The sequence below is a fragment of the Mesoplodon bidens genome (genome assembly GCF_964165515.1).
Source record: "Mesoplodon bidens genome assembly, chromosome: 4".
NCBI classification, from domain to species: domain Eukaryota; kingdom Metazoa; phylum Chordata; class Mammalia; order Artiodactyla; family Ziphiidae; genus Mesoplodon; species Mesoplodon bidens.
Window position 1 is genome coordinate 150002697 of NC_138160.1, and position 23047 is coordinate 150025743.

At 61.3% G+C, this 23047-nt stretch overlaps 1 protein-coding gene across 6 annotated transcripts in view; it reads right to left on the reverse strand.

The window, feature by feature from the left end:
* The window catches only part of PIP5K1C (phosphatidylinositol-4-phosphate 5-kinase type 1 gamma), a 59296-nt gene that overhangs the window by 7097 nt on the left and 29152 nt on the right, over positions 1-23047 (reverse strand). For 4 of the 6 annotated variants that reach the window (XM_081231691.1, XM_081231686.1, XM_081231687.1 and 1 more), the window contains exons 3-16: positions 22832-22924; positions 20890-21020; positions 19910-20027; positions 14632-14784; positions 13034-13333; positions 12067-12272; positions 10258-10341; positions 8937-8985; positions 6935-7019; positions 5121-5282; positions 4189-4327; positions 4066-4098; positions 2816-2920; positions 163-292 (exon numbers count right to left, since the gene is read on the reverse strand). In XM_081231691.1, the coding sequence (XP_081087817.1) occupies positions 163-292; positions 2816-2920; positions 4066-4098; positions 4189-4327; positions 5121-5282; positions 6935-7019; positions 8937-8985; positions 10258-10341; positions 12067-12272; positions 13034-13333; positions 14632-14784; positions 19910-20027; positions 20890-21020; positions 22832-22924 (1788 nt within the window). The remainder of the gene's footprint in view (positions 1-162; positions 293-2815; positions 2921-4065; positions 4099-4188; positions 4328-5120; positions 5283-6934; positions 7020-8936; positions 8986-10257; positions 10342-12066; positions 12273-13033; positions 13334-14631; positions 14785-19909; positions 20028-20889; positions 21021-22831; positions 22925-23047) is intronic. The other 2 variants (XM_081231688.1, XM_081231689.1) reach the window with 1 other exon arrangement.

A 23047-nucleotide genomic window follows, 5' to 3' on the forward strand; every position in this document is an offset into this window, starting at 1 on the left:
GTGCGATGTGTGAGCACGAGCCTGTGAGGGAGCAGTGTGCGCGTGTGTGAACGCATGTGGGTGTAAGCACACGTGGGTTCGTACAGGCACGTGCGTGTGTGTGCACGTGTGAGCACAGGTGGTGGAGGGTCTGGCGACGGGAGGGATCCCGGGAGGACTTACAAAGTAGATGTCTGTGGCGGGCGCGTCCTCCTCGTCTGAGGCCTGGCTGGCGGGCTCGGAGGCCTGGCTGGCGGTTTCCACTTCGACGGCGGCAGAGGCGGCAGAGGCACAGGCCGGGGACGACCCCTCCCTGGGGACACGGGGAAGACACGGGAGTCCTGGCTGGGGGCGCTCTGGACTGCCCGCGCCTTCTCCAGCCCACACCCCAGGACCCTCCCTGCTCCGCACCATCCTTCATCACAGAGACCACGATGCAGGGAGTCCTACTGCAGGGATGCATCCTGTCTGACATGTTCTAGTTCCCGCACAAAACAAACAAAACACCCCCAAGCACGGCTGTGGCCCAGGGAACGATGTGCCCACCCCCGAGCAGGCAGGCCCTTTTCCCTCTATTTGCTCAGGTTCACGCCCATGGGCAGATCCCCGCCTCACCACTTACTTGCTGGGCAGCCATGAGGACCACGTTCTTTCTCGGAGCCTCAGTTTCCTCGTCTCTAAAGTGGGGACACATGGCACCTACCCCCGAGGGACCAGAACCTCTTGCTCTTCTTTTCTGAGCACTTACTAGGTGCCAGGCCTATCTGAGGGCCTTGCGTGAATGAACCCACCGAACTTCCACTCGGGAAGGGGGGATGCTGCTGCTGTCCTGTGTTACAGATGAGGAAACTGAGGCTCAGAGTGAAGGTGAGGAACATGCCCGAGGCCTCGGCTGGCGGCCATGTGACTGGTGACTAAATTTCACCTCCTGGATGAAATGACGAGTTCTGAGAAGAAGGAGCACCTGTAACCGTGCAGAACTGGTTCTTCAGTCACGTTTGAGGGCAACTTGTTTCGTGGGGCAAAGACTGAATGACATTTCCCACCGTGACACCTCAGTTAATGGCAAAAAAGCTGACAGTGGCAGGAACTGGTGCGTGTGTGTGAAATAATAGCAAAGTGCACCTGGGAATGTGTGCTGGGAGTGCTAAGTAAAGTCTCTAGAAATAGAACAGAAATTCCAAAAAGTATATAAAGCAAAAATTATGGGAAAGGCAAGAAGAACTGGATAAGGCAATTATATAATTAAACAGCCCAAACAGACAAGAGGCAAGTAAGGACATAAAGGAACCGATGACACCGATCAAGACACTGGACAGAAAAGGCTTGTAAAGAACTTTCCATCCTTTCACAGAGAAGACACTTTTCTCCCAAGTGTCCACGGACACTTAAAAAGTGAATTTTGGGGACTTCCCTGGTGGTGTAGTGGTGAAGAATCTGCCTGCCAATGCAGGGGACACGGGTTCGAGCCCTAGTCCAGGAAGATCCCACATGCCGTGAAGCAACTAAGCCCAAGCGCCACAACTACTGAGCCTGCTCTCTACAACCCGAGAGCCACAACTACTGAGCCCACCTGCCACAACTACTGAAGCCTGCACACCTGGAGCCCTTGCTCCACAACAAAGAGAAGCCACCGCAATAAGAAGCCCGTGCACCACAACGAAAAGTAGCCCCCACTCCCCGCAACTAGAGAAAGCCTGCGCTCAGCAACGAAGACCCAACCCAGCACCCCCCCCAAAAAAATAGCGTAGATTTTTTGGCTGCGTTGAGCGGCATGCGGGATCTCAGTTCCCTGACCAGGGATCGAACCCCTGCCCCCTACAGTGGAAGCGCAGAGTCTTAACCACCGGGGAATTCCCCAAAGCGTAGACTTTTTTAGGCCATTTTCTTCAGCTCTAAACCTAATAAAGTTAGAAGTAAGTACCAAAAAGGTAAACAAAAAATCTTAAACACTTGAGAGACACCCCTAAAAAGCCTTAGTCCAGGGTCTCCCCCTCAGCACTGCTGACATCGGGCAGGTCATTCTCTGCTGGGGGCCATCCTGGGCGCTATGGGGTGTGGAGCAGCGTCCCTGGCTCCCACCATGATGCCAAGAGCACCCCCCGGTCGTGACCACCAAAGATGTTCCCAGACACTGCCCACTCTCCCCTGAAGGCAAAATCACCCTCAAGTGGTTGAAAGCCACTACCTTAATTCAAAGAGAAAATAAGAAAAAAATCACTAACCATGCACATGTGAGTCAGTATAAAAGAACTGCTTCACGTCAAAACCCATGGGACACAGCAAAAGCAGTACTCAGGGGAAACTACATAGCCTTAAGGACCTCATTATTAAAGAAAAAAAGGAATTTAAGCACTGGAAAAAAGAAACAAGTGAGAAAACAAACCAGAAGCAGCTAGAAAGAAGTCATTACTGGCGAGTTACAGTAAATGAGATAAAAACAAAACACAACAGGGGAAAAGGTAACTAACTCCCGAACTGGTTCTTTGAAAAGCTTGTAAGTTGCTGTCTTGCAAGGCCCTTCAAAGCTAAGAGGGCGAAGAGAGGAAGGGTGGGAGGGAAAGTGACCTCAGATGACAGGGCCGCTCTGAGCCCTGGAGGAGGCGACCCTTCCCCGAGTGCAAGACCCCCACTGCTCCCGGCATCACGCGCCCCCTTCCCCCTCCCCATGCCCCACGCCCCGGAAGCCCCATTCCCGCCCCCAGCTTGCGGACTACTTTTCCCAGCCTGCCCCGCGGCCAGCTGGCCACGTGACCACGCTCGACCAATGGGGCCAGAGCAGAACTGGAAAGCAGGAACCAGGTAACGGGACCACAGGGACTCGGGGGCCACTCACCCCGCATCCTCCTCTTTGGGGACCACGATTTCCACGCTGCATGCGGGCTCCACCTGCACCGTGATCTGCTGCAGGTCCTCCTCCGCATGCGCCTCCTCCTGGGTCCTGGAGGCAATGGGAAGCCGCGCCTCAGTTTCCCTCCTCACCAGCCCCCCAACCAGGAGCACCAGCCGAGCTCCAGGCTGGTGCCAATTTCCAGTCCCGGTAACAAGCTGGAAGCCTCCACGAGGTGCTGTCTCCGCGCACCATCAGACCAGGGCCCTGAGCCAGCCCAGCTCGCACCTGGTCCCTCTGGCTGTCATGACTGCCTGAGGGCTGCAAGAGTCCACCTGGGGCTATCCTGTGACTCAGGCACCAGCAGAGGCATAATGAGTGAATGGTGGCCTGGATCCTGCCCACCCCCTGGGGGCAGCTAGGCACCTGCCTGGGGCCTGGACTAGGGGGTGAGGTAGTTCTGGGGTTCCAGGCTGAGGCCCGTGGTGTAGGTGGGTGAGAACATTCCAGCATCCAGGCATGCAGAATCTCTGGGTGGCAACACCAGGGAGCAAAATGGTGGCTGACATCAAAGCAGGTAGCTGGACAGAGGGGGATGCACTTTGCACCAAACATGTTTTGTACCATGACTTTTTTTTCAACTGGCAGGAATTATCCCAAAAAAACTAATTACAGAAATGCCCTCTTCACTGCAGTCCTGTTACAAGATCAAACAACTGGGAACAACCCAAGTGTCCATGGCCTATTAGAGGGATGGCAACCAGCACATGCTCCACCTGCTCAGACAGGTGACCTTCTGCTGATAGGTGACAGAGTAAGGGGCAGTGTGCCACCCAGAGTGCACGCTGGTCAAAATGCGAGGAGAGACAAGCCCAAATGTGTGTCTGCTTGTATATTCACAAAGATCTCCGGAAAGAGACAAAAAATCCGTCTGGGGGGTTGCTCCCAGAGAGGGGAGCAGGCATGGGGCAGGGGGAAACATCTTAACTATTTTCCTTTTTGTATCTCTTAGAATAAAAATATTAATAAAAAGAGAAAGAAGAACCAACAGGCAGGTGTGGGAGCAGGGTCCTCTGGGCACCCAGGTGGGAGACAGACACAAAATGACCTGAGATATTCTATGCGGTTCTAGAGCCTGACTTGAATCTGTGCCCAGAAAGGAGTGGTCAGAGACGAAGGGCTCTGGGTGGGGAAAGCGGAGGAGGGACTGGGGCAGGCGGGCGGGGGAGAGGGAGAGGGCTGGGGTCTCAGCTCACCGGCCATCCTGTCCGGAGGACTGCGTGCGCCGCCTGCAGAGAGACCACAAGCAGGTGGGAGAAGTGGGGCGAGGCCCCGCCCACGCACAGCCCCCCGCGGAGGGACACAGCTGGTCTGCTCACCTGTACCGCGGCTGCTCTGATGTCTCCGAGGGGGACCGCTCCGGGATGGAGAGGGACGTGGAGGACAGGGTCGTGGCGATGGAGGCGGTGGTGGCCTCCTCAAAAGAAGGCGGTGTGCAGGGCAGGAGGTCTGGCCGGCCTGTGGCGAGGAGCGGGTGGGCACTTGCGGGGGCCTGGGAGGCCTCTGGGCTCCACCTACAACTCGGCTCACCCTCCACCACCCATGCCCCCTACTCCCACCTGCCACCCCACACTGTCATCCCTGCCAGCTTTAAGCGGGCAGATGTGCTCCAGTTTCCCCCTGGCATAAGGCCTTCCAGTAGCTTCCCACTGCTCTCAAACTAAAATCCAAACCCCTCCCTTCGGCCCCCAGGGGGTCCTGCTCCACAGGCCTCACCTGCCCTCTCCCCCCTCCCCCTCTGCTCTAGACACACAGGCTCATCGCCGTGCCTGCCACACAACAGGCTAGGCCAGGTCCTACCCCAGGGCCTCTTGCACAGGCAGCTTCTCCCTTCCTTGATGATCTTCCACCAGCCCCTCCTGCCTGGAATCTCTGACCCAGGGGGCAGGAGGGACCTTCCAGAACATCAGGCCCAACCCCATCAAGCACTTCATCCCTCCAGGTCTCTGTGCACCTCTGATGTGAAGGGAGCCTGTCACCTCTGGGGCGTGGGTTGGGGGGGGATGGGCAGGGAGCCAAATTCTATGCTCGACCTTCGCTGTGGCTCTTCCGGGGGCCCCGTCCCAGCTGCTCCCCACTTCCCAGCTGGGTTACAGTCACCCCCCCCTTCCCATCCAGGCTGGGCCCAGCTGCAGGGGCCCCTTCCTCCTGTTGGACTGCTGCTGTTGCTCCCTGAGCCCCTCCCTTCTCAGCCCCCCAGGGACGACGCCTTGCCCCAGGGGCCCCCTTATCTCCCGGCCTGCCTGCTCACCTTCGTCCTCCAGCGTGGGGTAGCTGCGGGCCCCCCGCAGGTCGTACTGCGCATCCTCCCGCTCGCTGGGGATCTGGCTGGCCGAGAAGGCGGCGGTGGGCCCCAGGGGCTTGACGGCCAGCAAGGCACCGCGGCCCTTCTTGGACGGCGAGGACTTGAGGGCTGAAGAGGGAGGGCTGCTGGTGCTTGGGTGGCAGCACCGAGGCTGGGCCCTGCAGCCCCCGGTGCTTCTGTTGTACAAAAGCCTGGTTGCCCCCCTCCCGCCCCGCCTCCAGCCTGTCCCCCAGTGCTCTTCACTCTTGGTGGAGAAAGCCTGCCCTGCTTTCCACCCGGCTTGCCTTAGGAGGTGCCGGGAGCCCCAGGTACCTGTCCTGCCCGTCAAGAGAAATGGGACGAGCCCCGAGGGACCCAGCACTCCCACCCTGGCCCCCAGAAACAGCAGCAGACCAGCAGCTGCCAACGTTTACCAAGCACTTTGGGGCCTCACCCCGTGTCCCAGCCCACCCGGCCACGGCCCGGCCGCTGACATGGAAGTCAAGGGCCTGGGACAGTGGGGCTCGGCACCAAGGGTCTGGCTCCCATGTAGGCTGCACAGCCTGGGGAACGCAGCTCAGCTCTCAGGGCCCCCAAGTCCTCGTCTGCAACATCAGGGTCAGGGGACGTCAGGACCTGTCACCACCCTCTCCCAGCGGGCCCTGTGACCTCTGCCCCCAGCATGGCCAGCTTAACTCCCGCATACAGTAGGTGCTCGGTTTGCCTTAGGCACAGCCATCCAGTCCCTGGAGGCCGGCACTCCCTGGACCACAGCGGGAACAGCGCCCTGAGAAGGTTCCAGGAAGAGATGTGCTGGTAAAGGTTAACAACCGGCTCTCTGGGGACAGATGCTGGGTTTGTGGTATTTGCCGACTTCCATGGTGTAAACATTCCCTCCACAGTCAACCTCAGCGTACAACTAGATGTCACAGAATGTGGAGCTGTGCCGAGAGCCAGCTGCAGGTGACTGGCGCTGGCTCGCGGACCGCACACATCTGGCCCAGGCAGGGAAAGCAGCCCCCGAACTGAGAGCCAGACACTGGGCCTGCCCCTTCCCACTGCCTGCGTGGAGCCCCCATGGAGCGCAAGGCCTGGACAGTAAGGCGCATACCAAGACCATCCCCACGCCCACAGACACTTACTGAGCACCTACTGTGTGCCAGGCCCCGGCCTGGACGCTGGGGACGTGGAGCGACCAGAGTGAACAAGCACCCTGCCTTTTGGCAGTGGGTGAGGGGTTGCGGGGGCCGATGACAGACACGTAGGGAGAAAGACCCCTTCAGGCCCCATGTGGGGTCCGGCCTGGGGTGCACCAGTGTCTGTGACTCCAGAGGCCCAGCACGGACATGGGGCCTCCAGAGGCCACCGTGGGCCGGGGCTACCACGCTTGCCCTGTGCCCTCCCCGACGATGCCCAGTTTGGCTGATGACCGGCCGCTTCCGTGTGGCAAGGTCCCGTTTCCTTGGCAACGGTGCTCCCCCACTGATCGCGTGCGTGAACACACCTCCCCCTCCTGGCTCTGTACAGATGGGGAAACTGAGGTGCGGAGGGGGCGTCCCTTGCTCGAGGTTGCGCGGGAAGGATGAGGACTGGGACTGGGCGGGCGCCAGGCCCTGTGCCGTATCCTGCAGGGGCCACCCCAGCTGCCCTGTTCCCTGGACCACGTCCCCGCCTGAGGCCCAAGGCTGGCCGAACACAGGACCAGCGCTCCAGGCTTACCCTGCCCTAGACCTTCCGCCCTCCTCCCTCCTCGCCCCCACCCAGAGGGCCTGGGCACTCACAGGAGTTCTTCCGGAAGACTGTGCTGCTCATGAACTTGAAGAAGCGCTCGGCGTAGAAGCTGGGCCGGTGGACAGAGATGGTGTCCTGGGAAGGGAAGCAGGGGCCCGAGGGCAGGCAGGGGTGAGCGCTGTGGCCCCACGGGGGCTCCCATGGCGGGGGCGGGACGTAGACTCTGTGGGGAGGGGACCCAAGGAGCAGGTAGGGACAGGGAAGCAGGGAGGCGGTTTCCTAATAACCGCATCTGTAATTTTAACTTTTTGAACCATGTTTCAAAGAGGTAAACAGGTAACTATCAAAATCAAGAAACCGGAAAGAATCTCTAAAGCAAGGGTCGGGGAGAGCCCGGCCCGAGCCTGCTCCGCAAGCTGGGTTGCAGGCCTGTCCCTGCAACTGAGGGAGGCTGGTGTCCTCGGGGCAGGCAGGCCCGGCGTCCTGCACTCAGGTGGGGGTGGCCCTGGCCAGGCACTGCTCCTCATCTGTGCCACAGGGAGACTGGAGGCTGCCGGACTCGCCTGGATGTAGGGACGAGACGTCCGTGAGGCAGGGAGCCCAGCACACGGTAGGGGTGTGATATGGGCTGGGCCCCTGGACAGACACCCTTGCTGTCCCTGGGATCCAGTCTCCTCGCCTGCGATGGCACAGTCTCCCCAGCACTGCTGACAGCAGGCCGGTTGTTCTCTGGGGGCCGTCCTGCGCACTGTGGGGTGTGGAGCAGCATCCCCGGTCCCCACCCACTCGATGCCAGGAGCCCCCCAGTGTGACCACCACAGATGTCCCCAGACACCACCCGGTGTCCTCCCCCTGGACACGTGGCCTCCCACAATGAACGCTGCACTCTATCCTTGCCTGCGCGGAGGCATGGCCACATGACCACGTGACCACGTTCTGGCCGATGGAGCGGGTGAGCTGAGATGAGCTAACAGAAGAGTCTCTCCGCCCTGAGAGGAAGGGGGTCCCTCCCTCCGGCTGGGGCCCAGGGCCTAGGACAATGCCTGGGAGTGTGCAGCAACACACAGGAAGAACCTGGCCCCCAACACTGAGGGCCATTCTACTGGCCCCCAACACTGAGGGCCATCCTACTGGCCCCCAACACTGAGGGCCATCCTACTGGCCCCAGGATGCTCACACCTGGATGGTTACTTCCATCGACATTTGAGGTTCCTGGGGAGTCGACCCAAATCCTCTGACGGGGGTTGCGGCCGCCCGGCTGCAACCTGGACCTTCTCAGCGCTTATTCTGGAAGCTCCCCCAGACCCTCCAAACCCTCTCTGAGTGGTGGGCGGGCTTGTTAGGACCCTGGATTTTACAGACTGCAGGCACACACACAGCCCTTAGCACTTGAGTGAGAACTGGCCTGCAGGGGGCAGGGGGGCCCATGGGAGGAGAGGCCTCCGCCTGAGGGTCCACAGCTGGACCAGGGGTGCGCGTGCGGCCTCGGGCCCACAGGCAGGCTCTGTTTAGCCCCAACTGTTGGTCCTCACAGTCTTTTACATTCTGAAGTAATTCATTGCAAGTGTTCACGGGTTGGCTGCGCTCACAGGAAAACATGAATTTCAAGCTTTTCTCAAGTAACTGAGCCGGTCCATCTAAGCAGGCCCCACCCCCATGGGGCAACAGGGGTCAGAGTTGTGCAGTATTGCCCCCGGGGTGCAGCTGGGGCTCAAGATGCCCTCCACAACACCCGTTTCCAGAATGCTCTCTGCCTGGCCAGCCCCTGACTTTCCGGATCAGCCTGTCCTTGGGAATCCTTCCCACTCAGCTTGGGGCCCCCCGACCCACTCCAGGAAGCCTTCCTGTACCCCTCAAGGGTGGCTCGGACCCCTCGCTGAGGATCCTGCAGCTGCCTTGCTTCCTCATCCTGGCCCTGACCCCTTGGCCCATGACTGTGGCTCCAGAAAGGGGGACGCATCTCTCAGCTCTTTAGCACCTGTGCCTGGCCCAGGGAGACGGTCAGTGCATTTGTGGACGGATGAACGGAATGAATGAACAAACGATGCTCACCCCATCGTGGACGAGAGCCTTCCAGGTGTGTTCCAGCTTCTTGATGAACCTGCAGAGAAGAAAACGCCCAGAACGTCAGCCAAACCTTCAGGTCCAGGGGTTCTCTTCTGGGCAAGCCCGTCCCAGAGGACACTGGTGACGTCTAGGGACGTTTGTGGTTGGCACGGGTGGGAGTGTTCCTGGCATCAAGGGGGTAGAGGAGCCCTGGTCTAGAGGAACGAGGCCACCTGTTGCATCAGCCAGAGGCCACCTCCCCTTTCCTGCCCCCTTGACCGCCCCCCCCGACCTGCTGGCTGCTCCCACCACATTCTCTGGGGGCGGCAGTGGAAAGGCCGTGGTACGTAGCCCCCCGTGGGGGACAGAGCCCACCCTTCTTCTCTCCCACGGGCCAGGCTGAGCCCAGCCCCTCGCTGCTGGAGTGAGCACCCTGCGCCGTGACCCCTGGCTAGGCCCCGCCCAACACCGGGGCTGGGGAGAATGTTGCCTCCTCCAGGCAGCCTTCCTGGACACCTCTAGGCTGCAGGGGGAAGGAGCCCCTCCTTTGGCACACACCTCCGCCCCAGGGTGGGCTCCCCTCGCCCCACCCAGGGCCTCTGCAGAAACCCTGGCTTGCTACTCGGAAAGCTGCCTGCTCCTGCTCCAAACGGGAGGGAGACGCCTGCAGGGGATGGGGTCAGCCCTCAGGAGAGGAAACAGGCTGCAAACGTCAGCAGTCTGATGGGCAAGAGGTGACCAGCAGGCAGAGAAGTCACCCAACGCCAAATGGAGTTCCCGGCACGGGGTGGGGTGTGGACGGGAAAGGGGGACCGCCACGGCCACAACCTGCCTGTCATGCCTGGACTGTGTGTGATGTGTGTGTGTAACTCCTTCGATAAAAAACTAACAAGAGATGCTCACTGCTGTAAGCGTGCAAAGCACAAGGCACGGGTAACGGAGCTGCCCATCACCCAAGGGCGTCTGTTCCTTCAGCTATACCACGCTCGTGTCCACACTCGAGACCACACAGCACATGGCACCGGCTGTGAGCATTTATTTCTGGAAGTGTAGGAACCTTCCAGAGATGTTGCGCTTCCCAGCCACAGGATGTTTCCGTCTTGCTCTGTTCAGCTCAGCACTTGGCACACGGCAGGGCCCACAGTCAGTCAGCTGGTGACACTTCACTCACCACCCAGCCCTGCACTGGCCCTGACCGGGCCCTGACTGGGCTCTCACTGGGGAGTGGGGAGACAGGGCGGGGGCAGGCACCCACCCGTAGGACCGCAGGCTGGAGGGGGCGCAGGCTCCCACCTGGAGGACCACAGGACGGGGGGCGGGCACCCACCTGTAGGACTGCAGGATGTCGATGATACCAATGTGTAGCAGAAGCCGCTCCCCGCGGCCGTTCACAGCGGGGATCCCGCCCATCCTGGGGAAAGGGGTCGAGAGTATCAGCACCTGCAGAGCTGGCCCAGGGGCAGGCCAGCCTGTCAGGGGCACAGGCTGGAGGTGGCCTGGAGCCCCGAGCCTGGGGCCCTGGGCCTGGTCTGGGACTTGCGGGGACAGAGATGGAGGGAGATGCAGGCAGGACTGACGGGGCCTGGGGCTTGAGGATCCACACGCTCCCTGTAGGTGGCAGCCTGGCTGGACCCTCAGAGGGGGTCCAGGCACCTGGGAACCCCACCCTGGTGAGGGGTCAAGCAGCTCTCCCGGCCAGCTCACCGAGTCAAAGCTGGAGGCCACAGGGTGCAGAGGGGTCCCGGCCATGAGACCCAGATGTGCGCACACCCACACGTGCACACGCGGGACTTGCACACACGCGCAGGCACACGCACACATGCCCGCACGTGCACGCACAGGCTCCCGGGCAGGGCCAGGCTTCCAGGTGCAACCTGGGGAGTTAATGGCCTCATGCAGCCCCAGGCCGAGCCTGCCCGGCGCACTTAGTGAGGTTGTACAATGCAGCAGCTGTCTTGCAGTCATTAGGGCCCCAGAGGCTCTGCCAGCCACACTCCACACCCAAGCTCACCTGCACGCCCTGCCATCTCGCCTGGCCTGGCACCAACCCTACGAACGCCAGACAGCTGAGCTCCGGGCCAGCTCGTGTCCCCCCAGCCTTAGCCCAGGCAGGGCCCTTCAGCTGGCGGCCCAGTGTGGTGGCCAGGCCGGGGTCAAGCCTCGGCCCGTCCCCCAGCTGGCTGTTGCACCCTGACGGCTACCCCCACCTCTGAGCCTCCTTTTCCCAACTGAAGACAAGGGGATGCCACCCTCCTCCTCCAGGGCCCCCTACCCCCCAAGGACTGAACAGGGTCCGGAAGTGGAGGGTGCCGCCGGTTTCCAGCATGGTCAGTGCCTGGTGATGAGGGGACAATTGTGACACCTGTCCACAGCAGCGGTTTCCATCTGGGGCGACTCTGTCCCCAGGGGACAGTGATGCTGTCTGGGGACATGTGTGGTTGTCACGACTGGAGGGAGGGATGCTGCTTCACCCACCACAGTGCCCAGGATGCCCCAGAGAAAGTGACCCGACCCTGAATGTGAGACGCACGGGGTGGGCGGCAGGGATACCCCGTGAGTATGTCTGCGACTGCGCCCAAGCCCCCAGGGCAGGACCAGGTTGGCCAAGTGGGTGGGGTTGGGGGATGCACTCCTCTCTGGACTCGGTCACTCCTCACTGCTGCGTGGCATCGCCAGGGAAGGACCGTTCTCAGCCCTGCCCCTGGTGGGTCCCGGGTTTGGTATCTTGCTACGAGAGGGTCCCTCATCCATAGCCTTCTCCGGGGCTGTCTTTCAACACCTTTCCAGCTTTGCTGCCTACGGTGGCGCTTTAACCCACCCTGGGGTCCAGCGGGAGGGAAGGGGATCTGTCCTTCCCACAGGCATGGCCAACAACCTCCGCCTACTGAGTGCCTGATCTGGATGCCCTGGTCAGAACACCTGGCCGCAGCTGTGTGTCCGCCATCCACCCCTCGGGGCGCGGGGGGCTGGGGGACGGGTGGGCGCTGCTGTCCACTTGACAGACCAGGAACAGGCCAGACCCTGGACTCAGTCGTATCCCTCGCACCTTCCTCACAACGCCCCCCGCCCGCTTCTCGCCTGGCAAGGGGGCCGGGGTAGAGACGAGAGCGGGAAGCCCCCGAGCCCCGCCACCTACGTGTCGTCCGTCTCGATGGCCTCCCCGCGCGCAGCCCCGCCCTGGATGGACTCCATGGCCGTGGAGTAGAGCGCCTTCTGGCCCAGCGGCCGCTTCTCGTCAGCGGTACTCCGGGCGCCCTCGGCCTGCCGCTCACGCTGCTGCTGGTCGATGTTGTGCACGCCCAGAAGCAGGCTGTAGTCCATGATCTTGAAGCTCTCCAGCACCTGCGGGGCCGGGGGTCAGGGGGAGGTGCCAGCTGCCCCCCAACCCCCACCCCGCCCCCATCTGGGTCTGTGCCCACTCAGTCCCCACAGCCCGGTGGGAGGCCCCGTCCTCATCCCACTGGGGACCCCGGCGGTGGGCCTGGGGCGCAGCTTCTGACTCGAGGCCAGGCCACCCCGGCCCTGGCTCAGGAGCCTGGTTCACTGGCCATCACTCCTGCTGCAGGCCCCGAGGTGCAGCCCAGGACATGGACACCCGGGCCCTGGGGGGTGGGCTCTTGGAAGCCATGGGGCCCTGAGGTGTCTGGTGGTTTTCTGGGGAGTCTGTGTCGACCTTCCAAAGGGGTCTGGAAGCCGGGGTGCAGAGAGGACCCTGGAGGACCCAGGCCTGGCCTGAGCCCCGCCAGGCCTCCGTATCCTCGCCTCTGAGGCCGAGGGGGGCGTGGGTGGACTGCAGTTGCAAGGCCTGCAAAGAGCCTGGCGGGCGTTCTTTTTTCCTAAGAAGCACCTGCCCGTGGAGGAGGGCAGCTCGGAGCCCGCCCGAGCCTGATCTGAGGCGCACTCTAAGGTGAGGGCCCTCCCTGAAAACACCAGGCTGCTCCTGGGGCTTTGTTTCGGCAGCAGAAACGCAGCCTGAGGTGGGGCTGGGGCAGGGAGGGAACGCGTATCTCAGGCTCACACTGAGTCCCCGCTTTACAGGTGGGAAAACTGGGGCTCAGAGACGGAGGCCCCGTAATCACGGCCCCGGCCCGGCCCCTCCTCACCAGGCAGTCGCGCTGCAGCGTCTTGACGAGCGCGGAGAAGGTGTCGGCGTCGAGCATGAGCCCCTCAGGCATGTCCTGGATGAAGTCCAGGTCTTTGTAGGTGGGGATGCTCTTTTCCTTCTCCTTCTTGCTGGCCCGCCGCTTGTACGTGGAGCCCTTGAGGTCGAACTTGAGGTGCATCTTGACCACGCGCGGCAGCACGTTGTTCATCACCACCACGCGGATGTTCTTCCCGCCCGACTGCACACAGTACAGCCCGTAGAACTTGGGCAGCAGCGTCCGTGGGTTCTGGTTGAGGTTCTGGGGGGGAGAGGGTCAGTGGAGATGACGCCGGGAGCTGTGCCCGCACCCTGCGCGGCACCCTGTCTGCCCCACAGATCTCAGGCCAGAGGCCACCTCCTCAGGAAGCCCACCCTGACCACCTCTCCCAGGCTCGTCCCTCTCTCCGCGCCCCCAGCACCCTGACTGTACAGCCAGCCAGGTGAGTTCCCCATCACCCCACCTGGAAGAGCCAGGAGGATCTGTTTCTACAGAGCCAGGCCCAGCGAGAGACAGCCTTTCCATAAAGGGCCCCAGGGGATGCTCCTGAGGTGTCTGGGCCTGGCTTCCCACCAGGTCAGACCCAGGTGTCCCACCTCCCCAGCTCAAACTGCGGGGATGGCGGGCATGGCCTCCAGGCATATCCAGGGCAGGGGTCAGCAAACTCTGGCCCGAGGGCCAAATCCAGGCCACTTGTCTTTGTACAGCCGGGAGCTAAGAATGGTTTTACATTGTTAAAAAACTAAAAGAAAAACAGTGTCCTGTGACATGTGAAAATTACGTAAAATGCTCACATCAGTGTCCAGAAAAGGTTTTACTGGCACTCGGCCACGGCTACTTGTTCTCGCCTTGTCTGTGGCAGCTTTCTCGCTGCAACAGCAGAGCTGAGCCGTGGAGACAGAGGCTGTCACTCACAAAGCTGAAAATGTTTACTATCTGGCTCTTTACGGAAGAAGTTTGCTGACCCCGAGCTAGGGGAGCTGGGGGTCTCACCCAAGATCATACACGGCTGGGGTGGGTGGTGCACCCCACAGGGAGAGATGGGTCACGACCTGTGCAGAGCTGCCCGGGGCCTCTGCTCCCACCCCCATTTGTGTGTGTATCAGGACCCCCGCTACTGCGGGCCAGCAAGTCTGAGGCTCCTGCTCCCACCCCCGCCCAGCGGCCCAAATGCCAGCTGGCAGCCAGGCCCACCTCCCCAGCGCCTCTCTGAGTCACCGGCTGTTGAGACACGAGGCGCGAAGCCATGATTTCTAGGACCCATGACTCAGAGCAGTGGGCTGGGGGGATGGCCAACAGGGCCCAGATGGCTGTTCCTGCTCTCCATGTGAGGGGGTCCTGCGGGTGAGGCTCAGTGACCCAGGACGGCATGTCGAGGCCTGCCTGGAGGGGATGGTGCCCAGGGTGGGTGGTGCCGGGGTGTGGGGGGGGAGGGAGGTGCCAGTGCTCAGGGGGGTAGTGCCGGAGTGGGGGGACTAGTGCCCACGGCTCCTTGGGCAGAGGGAGGAGGAGGGCGTGAGGTCGGGGGCGCTGGGGCTGCAGGGGCACGGCACTCCCACCATGTAGTAGCCGGGCAGCAGCTTCTGCAGGAACTCGGCCTCCTTGTGCATCACCGTCTTGATGATGAACTCATCGTCGCTGGTGACGTAGAACAGGGAGCCGCTGGCACCGGGGTTGGACAGCTCGATGAGCGGCTCATTGCACAACGAGTACTGAAAAGGGGGGCAGCGAGTGGGCGGGGTGCTCACCAACCCCCATCCCCTGGGGGCCCAGGGGCTGGCAAGCAACCCTGAAACTGGTCACCGTCAGCTCCATTTTACAGACGAGGCCACTGAGGCTTGGAGAGGGGGACGGTCTCGCCCAAGGCCACACAGCAAGGATTTGAGCCCGGGCTAAGCCTGCAGCCTCAGTGCTGACCCACTAGAGTGTGTTCCCTCTCCTGTGAGGGACAGACACCTGGCCGCGACTCGCCTCCCAGCCTCCCTGCAGCTACGACAGTCAGCTCTGGCCCGTGAGCCGTAAACACAGGCTGCCGTGTGGGACTTGGGAGAGGCTCTCTAAACGGGTGGCAGGAGCTGGCGCACCTCCTGTCTGCACCCCTCTCTCCTTCCCACCTGGAACCCCGCAGCCGCACTGGACCACGTGGTGACCTTGGTGGTGGAAGCCCGGCACCGGGAACGGCAAAAACAGAAGCTGCGTGCCTGGTGAGCAGCAACCCCCCAACACCCTGGCCCCTACCATCCCTCTTCCCCACCTCCTAGTCCCTGACACCCACGTTCCACCTCCTCGATCACTGCCCATCGTCCCCGCGCATCCCCTCCGCACCATTAGATGGTAAATTCTAGGGAGACAGGGATATCTACATGATTTGTTCACATAACAAAAGGGGTCCCCAGCACATACTTCAGTGCCTGGCGCAGAGTAGATGCTCGATTGTTAAGCAAATGAATGAAAAGCAAGGCCTGCAGGCCTTTTCAGCTGAGTCAATGAAGTACTTTTTGGGGTTGAGGCTGTCTGGGTCAGGTTTTCTGTCCCTTGCACCCCCCAAATCCTAATTGAGTACCGCTGGTATACACAGCGTGGAGGATGGGCCCCCTTTCCTATCCACAGAGAAAAGCAGGGAGACAGACACAGGACCCCACTGCCCTCAGCCCAGCTCCTAGATCCAACTACGTCTGACGCCACAGCTGCCCCTGGATGTCCAGGCCCCTGAGCCAAGGGCTACCCTGTGTCCACAAGCACTAGGTGTGGGGGTGCTCACAAGCTGGAGCCCACATTCCAGGGCTCCTCAGAGCCCACTGATAGCCAACCCTGGATCCCACCCGCCATCACCCCTTCCAGGCACGGAGCAGGACTGCCTGGCTTCCCTGGGGTGGGGTGAGGCTGTCTGACGAGCACTGGCCAGTGAACTGTGAGCACAAGTGGTGGGTCATCCCCAGGATGGAAGATTTAAATGCTGCTGTGAGCCCTCCAGAACTCTCCCTCTGCCACGGAGGCCAGACGTTTAGGGTGGGAGCTGCTTCGTCAGCCTGGGCGTGCCAGTGATGAGCACAGCCCCTAGCCAACCAAGGGCGGACACAGAGTGTGAGCAAGAAACACACCACTGTCATTTTAGGCCACACGGATGCAGGGGTCTGTTTCTTACCCGGCATAATCTGCTCCGTGCTGACTGATACATGCTGTTCCCAGTGCTCCTGTTTCTCACGTATTACTGACTTGCAGGAGCACCAGCGGAGGCAGACTCAGGTCCAAGGGAGGAGAGGGGCCTTCCTCAGTCCCTTGACCAAAAGCCAACTGCCACTTTCTCAGTACTACCTGACACCCAAGCATATTTCCACGTACCCCCTGGTCTGCTGGTGCCTGACCTCAGCCTTGAGAGGTAGGAGCCGGCAGTTTTATTGCCCTTACTCAGTGTGATGGAGGCAGAAGCCAGCTCATACGGCAGTCAGCACAGTCAGGATATGCCGACTAACAAGCAGCCCCCAGACAGCACTCACACTGCATCTGCTGTGGGTCAGCTGGGGCTGTGTTCTTCGCTGTCACTCAGGGGCCCAGGCGGGGGCCACCCCGAGTGAGGCAGTAACACTTCAGGCATCTTTCCTGGAGTGGTGGGGGGACAGTCAGTCCTCCTGCCAGGGATTCTGAAGCCCAGCCTTGGCACCGGGGACACAGCAGTAAACAAAGCAGTCTGAATCCTTGGCTCCTGGAGCTGACATTCTTTTTTTTTTTTTTTAATTTATTTTATTTTTAGTTTTGGCTGTGTTGGGTCTTCGTTGCTGTGTGCGGGCTTTCTCTAGTTGTGGTGAGCAGGGGCTACTCTTCACTGTGGTGCACGGGCTTCTCATCACGGTGGCTTCTCTTGTTGCGGAGCAGGGGCTCTAGCTCGCAGGCTCAGTAGTTGTGGCGCGTGGGCTTCAGTACTTGTGGCTCACAGGCTCTAGAGCACAGGCTCAGTAGTTGTGGCGCACGGGCTTAGTTGCTCTGCGGCATGTGGGATCTTCCTGGCCCAGGGCTCTAACCCACGTCCCCTGCATTGGCAGGCGGGTTCTTAACCACTGTACCACAAGGGAAGCCCTGGAGCTGACATTCTAGTTGAAGCCAGACAGATAAATAAAGTAAAACAGTGTGTCAGATGGTGACAAAGGGCACAGAGAAACATCCCGCAGTTGAAAGGCAGACGTGCTGGAGGCAGCTACGGTGGTCAAGTGGCCAGGAAGGGTGTGTCCCCTGAGGAGCCAACATCAAGCAAAAGAACGTGACCGAGCCCATGCAAAGGCCCTGAGCGCGTGCAGCTGGTGGAGGACAGCATAGGAAGGAGGCCGGGGTGGGGGGCGCGTGGCCAAGGGGATGGTGCAGCGGAGTTCGGCTGGGAAGGGAACCAAGGAGGCCGACCTTTATTCCGAGTGTGGGGACAGCTAGGGAGTGACATGGTGTGATCTGTGCCTTAAGAGGCGCCTCTGGACTTTGGGGGTGCGAGCCTGACGGGGTGCCCAGGTGGGCGTGGCGGGGGCTGGCCAGGGGCATCAGTGGAGGGTGAGGAGTGGCCAAATTCCGATGCATCTGACAGCAGGGTTGGAAGGACCCCCAGCAGGGCTGGCCGTGGGAGCAAGAGCAGCTCAGGGAAGGCTCGGACGGGGGCGAGGGGCTACGCTCCGCCTGTAGCCACTAGCCACAAACATCCACAGCACAGAGGCCCCACCCAGGTGCCCCGTCCTCCTTGAGCTCTGCCAGGCATGGGCCTGCAGCCACCGCCGGGCACCTCGGGGCACAGACTACAGCGAAGCACCCTGCAGGAAAGCAGGGACGTCGAGTGGAAATCCCAGCAGAAGGGACATGTCCAGTTCTGTACAGGATAAATCTACGGGCGGAGAAAGTTCTGGAACCAGATGGCTGACAGCAGCTGCCCTGGGGAGCAGCTTGGTCGGGGCCGTGGGTCTTGGGCCTCACTGGGCGCTGCTGCCGAGGGGCAGGCGTGTGACAAGCAGGGGCTCCTGAGCCAGGTAACCCACCATCAGGACGAGGTCATGGGCAGACGACCCCCGATTCAGGAAACAGCCCGCCACCCCACCCCACCCCCATGCCCTGCTGTCCTGAGCTGAGATTAAATGACATTTAACCCCAGGAGAGCGTAGGGGTCTCACAAGGGGTGAGAATGACTATGCACAAAAAAACTTGGGCCTGGTGCCCGTAGCTGGGGCAGGGGGCGGTAGCCAGGGGCCAAGGCCGTGACCGTGGAGGAGAGGGGAACCCCGGGGGTGGCAGAGCCGGCGAGGGAGGCTGGGGACAGTCCGGGCGCCTGGTTCATCCCTGCCCTGCCACGTGGGCTTCAATCCTGCAGCTTGGAGCGACCCGGCCCGCAGGCTGAGGGGCTCCGCTTTCCCCTCCGCACAGCACCCATTTCCTTGCTGCATTTCCCGGCTCGCTCCCCGATGGCTGACCCCAGCAGGCTCCCCAAGGCCCTGTCTGCAGCACCCCCACCCCCTCGGGCCCAGGATGGACACGCCTCAGGTCTGAACCTTCCAGCGAGTTTCCAGCCCGCCAGGGGCCCCGTGGCCCAGAACACCAGGGCCATCTCCGCCCTCCTGCTGCCATTACAGGCTCACGCTTCCTCCGTGGCCTATGTTGGCGGTCGCAGGGCTGCTGCCTGCCTGTCCCTGGCGGTGTTGGTGGGAGTGGAGGTTAGGGGGAAACGAGAACACTCCCCCTCTGGGAAGAGCAGGGAGAATGAAGTTGAAGGTCGCCAAGGTCGGGCCGGGTGACCTCAGACGTCTGAGGTCCCTGCACTTTGCTTATCAAGTTCGAGATCAGGCCCCAGCCATCTCCATGGCCCACCTCTGTGGACGTGGCAGTTCCACTGTCCACTCCCTGCTAATGGACACCGAGGCCATTTCTCCCCAACTGTGAACAAGGCCGTAGGTCTCCCCTCCCGGTAACATGATAACACAGAGTCTGGGTAACCGGCGTCCTTTCTGCTGTAGAACCACCAGGCTGCACACAAAATGCTCCTCCTCGCGCCGCGGAGCTCGCAGATGAGGGAAGCTCTTCCCAGGGCTGGGATGGGAGAGGTCGCGTGGGTCTCGGTGACTTCTGGGCGCTGACCAGGCAGAGCTGGGGAGCCCCAGGTCACGTGTGTCCCCGGCCGGAGCAAACGCTGGGCCTCCAGAAGGACGTGGCCCCGGCTGAGGGCACAGCTTTCCCACAGATTAAGACCCGAATGGGAGCAATCGGAACACAGTCAAGGCCCCCCAAACGCACGGATCAGGCCTCCCTGGAGACGGCGGGTGCTGGGAGGTCAGACGTGGGCGTCTTCGCAGACGCCGAGGCCTCCACGTGCAAAGTCACAACGTGTGACCAGGCGGGCCTGGAACAGACCAGCCAGACCTTCTGAAGTGGAGACTCTGGCCGATGACCCAGACGCTGCTGCCGTGAAGCCCCATCTGGACATGACCTTCAGGAGTCCTGACATGGATGCGAGGTCAGGGGGTCTGGCCTAGGTTTTGGTTTTTCTAACTTGAGAGACTAACACCACAGCGGAGCCGGGAGGACAGAGTCCAGGCCGCTGGCCGGGAGCACAAGCATGGCCAGTGAGGGGACAGTCCCTCCAGGATGGGCGCACGGGAGCTGCAACGTGTGGAAGGGACACGGCCCAGCCCACAGCCAGCGAGGACCGAGGCCGGCCCACCCTGACTACAAACGGAGCAGGGAGCCCGGCGACACCACACCCACGTTCCGGCCCCCCAGAGACCAAGAGGCAACAAACAGGTGGTGATCGGAGCCGGCGAGCCTGGGCTGGAGCCGGGGGAATGGGGACGCAGCAGCAGCCGAGGACACACTCACCAAGTAGTCATCCGGCCGGATCCCAAAGAGTTCCCGGAAGTAGCGGAAGGCGACGGGTGCGTAGGTCTTGAACCTGAAGTCCTGGAAGTGATGGGCGGGGGTGAGGTTGCTGCCTTCACTGCAGAGGAAGCAGGGGGGAGGTCCGTGAGGGACGGTGACTCGTGTGCTCTCCCCTCACCCGCTGACGGCCCGCCTGCCTGCCCAGGCCCAGGCTTGGCCCCAAGGTCCCCGAAGAGCCAATCCAAAAAGCAACACGGGGCTCCCGATGGGACAAAGGGCCGTGGCCAGCCTCGGGCTGTCCCCCAACAACCACCCTCCCTTCATCAGCAACAGAGCCCACAGCATTGGGTGTACACGTGGCTGCCCAGAATAAGACCACTGCCAGCCTCTCCCACAGCCAGGCGTGGTCAGGGGGCTGTGCTCAGCCAATCCCCTGTGAGTGGAGGAGAAATGATGTGGGTCCTTTCTTGGTCATGCCCTTAAAGGGCGGGGGCATGTGCTCTCCCTCTCCTCCTTCCTGCTGTTGGAATGCAGGTGTGATGGCAGGAGCCTAGGCAGCCCCTGGGGGCCACTGGTAAGTAAAGCGGCATATTGAAGATGCTGGAGAAACCAGAAGGAATCCGGGCCCCCCAACATCATGGAGCCACCTGACCAGCCCTAGACTATCAGTGTGTGTGAGTGTGTCGCGCGTGAGCGCGCACACACAGGCACACACACACACACATATGAGAAACAACGAACTTCTGTCTTTCCCTATTTTTAAATGTCACCATTATATTGCGTCCCTGTGATTCAGCAGCAAACTAACATCCTGACACAGGGTTGGACCTTAAAGCCAGGAGACCCCAGGAGGGGCCAGTGTTATTTTTGGCAGAGAAAGGAGCTGAGAGAACAGGAAGACTATTTCCTATCACCGCTGTCTGCGAGCAGGGCAAGCTGCTGAAGGCACGGGAGCTGCCCCCGCAGGGCGGGCCGGGTACCTGGGGAAGAAAATGCTCTCCACCACGTAGAAGTCCTGCATGAGCACGTCGCGCTCCGGCTTGGAGCTCAGGTTGCCCACGGTGTAGCCAATGCCCAGCTGGATGGCCCCCTTCAGGGTGGAAGACGTGGTCTGCGGAGAAACCCAGCCACATCAAGACCCCCGGGGCCGGTCCCTGGCCCAGCCCTCGGCCGCCAGGGTGAGAGGCAAGATGGGAGGCCCCCTTGGGATGGGGCCGGGGGGGCGGCATCTGGCCTGCCGCTCAGGCTGCACAGCCACACAGCAAGGAAGTGGCCTGGCTGAGATGCCACCACCACCTGGCACGGCCCCAAGGCCTGTTTTCTATCCAGCTTCTAGAAGGTTCCCACATCTCAAAACTGCCCCAACACAGCAAGGGTCTTTGGGGGATTTTGCCAGGGTTTCCTTTGCGGGGAGGGCACAATACACAGCAGTGCCCAGGCTGCACTTCCGATACCAGGGTTCCATCTGTCCACCTTCGAGGGGCTCTGCCTCTCTATTCCTCGGTCCCCACCCCGGTCGGGGATGGAGGTGACAGCGTCAGCCCTCCCGGGGCCACCTTCATGCCCCCGCCCGCACTGGAGAAGCACCAGCTGCCTGTCCGTCTGTCAGCACCGCCGTTCATGTTACTGTCACTGTGAGCCCTAAGCAACGCGCCCACCACTGAGGAAAGACACCTCAGCCCCCAAGTCACTGACTCTGGTCCCCAGCACCCCCACTGCAGGAGCAAGCCCCTCCCCGGCACCCGCCTCTCCTCCTGAAGCCCCCTGCGAGCCACTCCCTCAAGATGCTACTGACTGAACACAGTTCTCCAGAGATGTGCAGACAGTTAACAAGCACAGGAGAAGGGGCTGAACACCACCAGCCACCAGGAAGATGCAAATCTGGACACAGTGAGACCCGCTTCCCACGTGCTGGGAGGGACAGAACCAGAGAGACAGACAACAAGCACCACGGAGGCCCGGAGAGTGGAATCCCTGTGCTCGGCTGCTGAGAATGGAAAAAAGGGCAGCCGCTGTGGATAGAGTCTGGCAGCTCCTCCACTGGGTTACATACGGCTCTCAGGGGACTCAGCGGTTCCACTCCTAGGTGTGCCCAGAGAGAGAAGCACAGTCCACACAAAAACCTGTACACAAACCTTCACAGCAGCACTACTCACAACAGCCGAAAAGTGGAAACAACCCAAGTGTCCATCGACAGATGCTGGACACACAAAATGCTTCCCTCCACACACGCGAGCATCACTCGGCCATGAAAAGGGGTGAAGCACTGACGCTTGCTACCACGTGGATGGACCCTGAGAACACGATGCTCAGTGAGAGAAGCCAGACACAGGATACACAGTGTGTGATTCCATTGATGGGAAACGTCCAGAATAGGCAAATCCACAGGGACAGAGAGTGGGTTCCTCATTGTCAGGGGCTGGGGAGGGGGTGGAGGAGGCTAAGGGGTGCGAGGGTTCTCTTGGAGGTTAAGAGAAATGTTTTAAAGATGACCTTGGCGATGGCTGAATACTCTAGAAACCACCTAACTGAACACTTCAGAAGGGTGACTCATAGGCTGCACGCACTGGCTCCCAGCAAAGCTGGTATTTTAGGAGGTGCAGCAAGGCCGGGGGAGGGGGGGACCAGAGGCAGCGGGGCCCAGGGCTGCCTCTCACATCCCCGGCCCGACGGCTCCTCTCCTCAGCCCCCCTTTCAGAGGGAAGGGAGGGAGCTGTGATTTCCTCTTGCTCAAGGTCACGCCCAAGGCCACAGGTGACTCAAGGAGCCCGGCAGGTGCTGCAGCCTCAGAGCAGCTGCCAGCAACCGAGGGCAACTGTCTCCAGCCACCCACAGCCACTGCCCACACCCGACCTTCAGGGCCCGGTGCACCCACGAGGACCCCCTCGTCCCACCCCCGCCGGCAGAGGGCAGAGCAGGAACCTTCTTGTAGGTGGTTTCGCCGGATGCGTCCACACCCCGATGACCCAGCTTCTTCCCGTGGCCAGGGCCCGGCTGTCCAGTCATCAGTGGGGCCTGGAGAAGAGGAAGCAGGAAGTGTTCAAAACTGGCAAGGAGGCACTGCTGCAGGGGCCAGAGTGCTCTGGAAATCCTGCCGAGAAAGGGGCTTCGTGCCGTGCCCAGCTGGAGCCCAGGGCA